Source organism: Emiliania huxleyi (genome assembly GCF_000372725.1).
Source record: "Emiliania huxleyi CCMP1516 unplaced genomic scaffold EMIHUscaffold_81, whole genome shotgun sequence".
Taxonomy (NCBI): domain Eukaryota; phylum Haptophyta; order Isochrysidales; family Noelaerhabdaceae; genus Emiliania; species Emiliania huxleyi.
The window spans coordinates 140,534-143,642 of NW_005195940.1; the positions used below are offsets into that span (position 1 = coordinate 140,534).

At 59.4% G+C, this 3,109-nt stretch overlaps 1 protein-coding gene across 1 annotated transcript; it reads right to left on the minus strand.

Moving 5' to 3' along the window:
• Positions 1-114: 114 nt before the first annotated feature.
• Positions 115-1,607, minus strand: EMIHUDRAFT_453393 (hypothetical protein; the record flags this gene model as incomplete). The annotated part of the gene is made up of 5 exons (XM_005759130.1): positions 115-135; positions 258-449; positions 524-704; positions 841-1,348; positions 1,589-1,607. 5 exons carry the CDS (start codon positions 1,605-1,607, stop codon positions 115-117), a joined length of 921 nt encoding a protein of 306 aa, XP_005759187.1.
• Between the last annotated feature and the right edge of the window lie 1,502 nt (positions 1,608-3,109).

A 3,109-nucleotide genomic window follows, 5' to 3' on the forward strand; every position in this document is an offset into this window, starting at 1 on the left:
GCGAAGACGGGGATGGCAGGCTGGGGACCGCGCTTGCGAGTCTTGGCCGAGGTCTTGCGGATCACCATGTAAAAGAACAGGCCGGGCTTGACTCCGTCGTAGAGCACCTCGTACTCACCCGCATGCGATTTGAGCCTGCGAGACCACGGCGACGGGAGGCGCGCCGTGAGACCGCGACAGTGCCAGCAACGCGGTGCGGTGCGGGGCGGTGCGATGAGCGGCAGCGTGGGTATCGAGGCAGCACGATGGCGGGGCACGGCGGCGGGGCACCAACTGCGAATCTTGGGGAAGGGCTGCTTGGGCTGGCGCGAGGCGGTCATGTCCCAGTAGTAGCTGTGGATGAAGGTCAGGTTGGAGATGAACACCACCCACAGCTTCCTCAGCCATGAGGTCGCGTCGAAGTTCTCGTCGGCGAGCACGATCAGTGAGTCGGGCTTGGCGATACGCCACTGGTGAAGCAGGGTGGGTGGCGGTGAGGGATGGCAGATTCAGGATCCTTGGGGAGGCAGCAGCGAGGTGGCACCGTCTCAGCTAGCGACTTGTCGATGTCGGTCTCGTTGATGCCGCCAAAGTTGTAGACGACGTCGAAAGAGTCATCCTCAAAGAGAGTGTCCTCCATCGAGCCCTTGAAGCAGTACGCGTGCGGATTGCGCGCCTTGCACATCTTGAGCAGCCGCTCCGAGATGTCGAGGCAGCAGACGCACCTGGGCGCACGGGGTGACGCATCGCCGGCAGCCAGGAAGACCAGAGTAGGCTGGGTTGCGTAAGGCCGAGGCGCGGCGAGGAGTGGCAGGCGAGTGCATGGTGGGCAAGCGATGAGTCTCAAGAAGTGGCACTCACGCGTTGCGCAGTGCGGACGAGATGTCCATCGTCGAGTTGCCCGTCCCAGGTCCGATGTCGAGGACGCGGAACTCGTCATCGGTCGAGTGGGTGACAAGATCAAGCAGCGGCCCGTGCAGGTCCTGCTTAAAGTTGAGTCGGGTATTGTACTTGTTGAGGACGGCGTTGTACACAAAGGGAAGGTACTCGACGGTGCCCCATTCTTCTAACGAGTCGTCCAGGTCGGAGTAATCCTTGGAGTAGAAGATGTCGGTGTCGGACGAGTAGTTGTAGGCGTTCTTCTTGACGAAGGAGGGGCGGGCATTCCGGAAGGTTGCCACCTTGTGCGAGAGGAAGAGGCGCGCGTAGACGTTCATGACAAACGAGAAGGGCGCCCAGTAGACGACGGCGTAAAACAGAGTGAGCGCGTCGTTGAGAACGACGCTTTTTGTGAGCCGGATGAAGAAGCCGACGAAGGGCAAGAGCGTGCAGTATGAACCCGCAATGAGAGCAGCCAGCGCAAGCATGACTGGCGAGGAGGAACTCTCGGAAGACGATGAAAGACTCTTGAGGAGACCGAGCAAAAAAGAAATCAACTGCGCGGAGGTGGACAGAAGGGAGGGCGCGAAAGACAAGGATTCTTTGGCGACAGGCGCGAGACACGAGGCAGCGACGAGGTCAGCGACGTACAAGGTTTTCCGGCAAACAAAAAGGAAAACAGAGGGTCCCCAGCACTTTGCGTTTCCGGAAATTTCCCGCGTGCGGGCACTTGTGCGCTTGCGGGCCATGCTCTGAGCTGATGCAAGAGTGCCCTTACTGCCGCGAGCCAGTGATGATGTGGATGGTCCCGCGTCCGGTCTAGATTTGCACCTCTCCCATTTCGCAGCGCTCTTTGCCAGGGTGGGCCATTGTCTCTGTCTGGACTGTCTACGGACTACGCCAACGGCTTACAAAATTACTTCATATTATACACCAATATTGGTTATTGCATCGATGACGATGTCGTCGTAGCTCTTTTTGTGTCATCTGAGGTAAGGTAAGGTAAGGTAAACGTGTCTCCACACACACACAAGGTGGTGGGGCAAGGGGGGGCGACCCTCGCATCTCCACGCCCGGACACGGGCAGGAGAGCCCCACGGCATTCAAAGTGCAAGCAGAAGCACCGGCCCGGTGCCGTCTATATGATGTACAGAACCAAATGAGCGATACGTACGTGAAAACCTCACTTCGTGATCTTGCGTCCTTGCCTCGACGAGGTTGCTTCCCCCAGGATTAGTCTTCTCTGCTTGCGGGAACACCCGCAGGCGGCCGGGTGGGGCTGCGGCTGGAGCTAGCATGGCTCGGTAGAGCCGAGACCCCGTGTTGAGGCGGCGCTCCTGTGAAACTGATATGTGGCGACAATTGGTGGCACTTTGTCGGCACTGGTGAAACGACATATTGTGTGTCGCCGGTCCAACTCTCCGCTCTGAGCGCCTTTTGTGGCGCGCTGTTTTGTGACCCACCCACCTCTCCCTTGTGTTTTGTCTGGGGGGGGGGGGCTTCTCCTGCGGAGTCGCGTGCGTGCGCAGGGCTCCTCTTTGCTTTCTTCTACTCCCTACTATCATCTCGTTCCCGTCCTACCAGAGACGAGTGATGAGAGCGCTGCAGCTGGTTCGGGCTAGTTCCATTTCACTCTGACACGCTAATCTTGAAAACGTCCAACGGAGCTCCGTGTTGCTCCCAGCGCCCTCCCCCGCGCTTCCTGCGGCCATGGCCGATGATACTAGTATGAGAGGTCATCTGGCTACCGCGAGCGCGACTCAACTCGTCGACATCGTCCGATGATGGTGCCTCAAAGTCAGCCTCCGGAGGCTATCGTGGGGTCGAGCCGGCAGTAGCCGTGACATGTGGTTCCACCACCCCTCGTATGCTTTGCCTCTGACCGCCACCGTTCCCAGGCTGCCAAATGGGATGGAAAGGAAGGCTCGGCGAGCGTATAGAAGCGTGCTCGACCTCGTCGTGGCAACCTGCACGGCAGCGCTGGTAGGCGCGATGAGCGTCGTGCCACCTGACCCGAGACGGGTCGCAGGCGTCGTACCGAGCGCGTCGAGACCGTGTCCTGATGTGATCTGCACGGGTGAGTCACGTCGGCGTCAAAGGAGCGACGTGCGACCTGTCAGAGCTTGATCTCCGATCTCAGCGGCGTCGAGTCCTCTTCCGGGCGCGACAAAGGTACATTCCCAGGACGCGCAAAGGCAGCTGGAACCCTGGGTAAATGGTTGTTAAGTTCCTGGCTCGTTTTTTTTGTGGT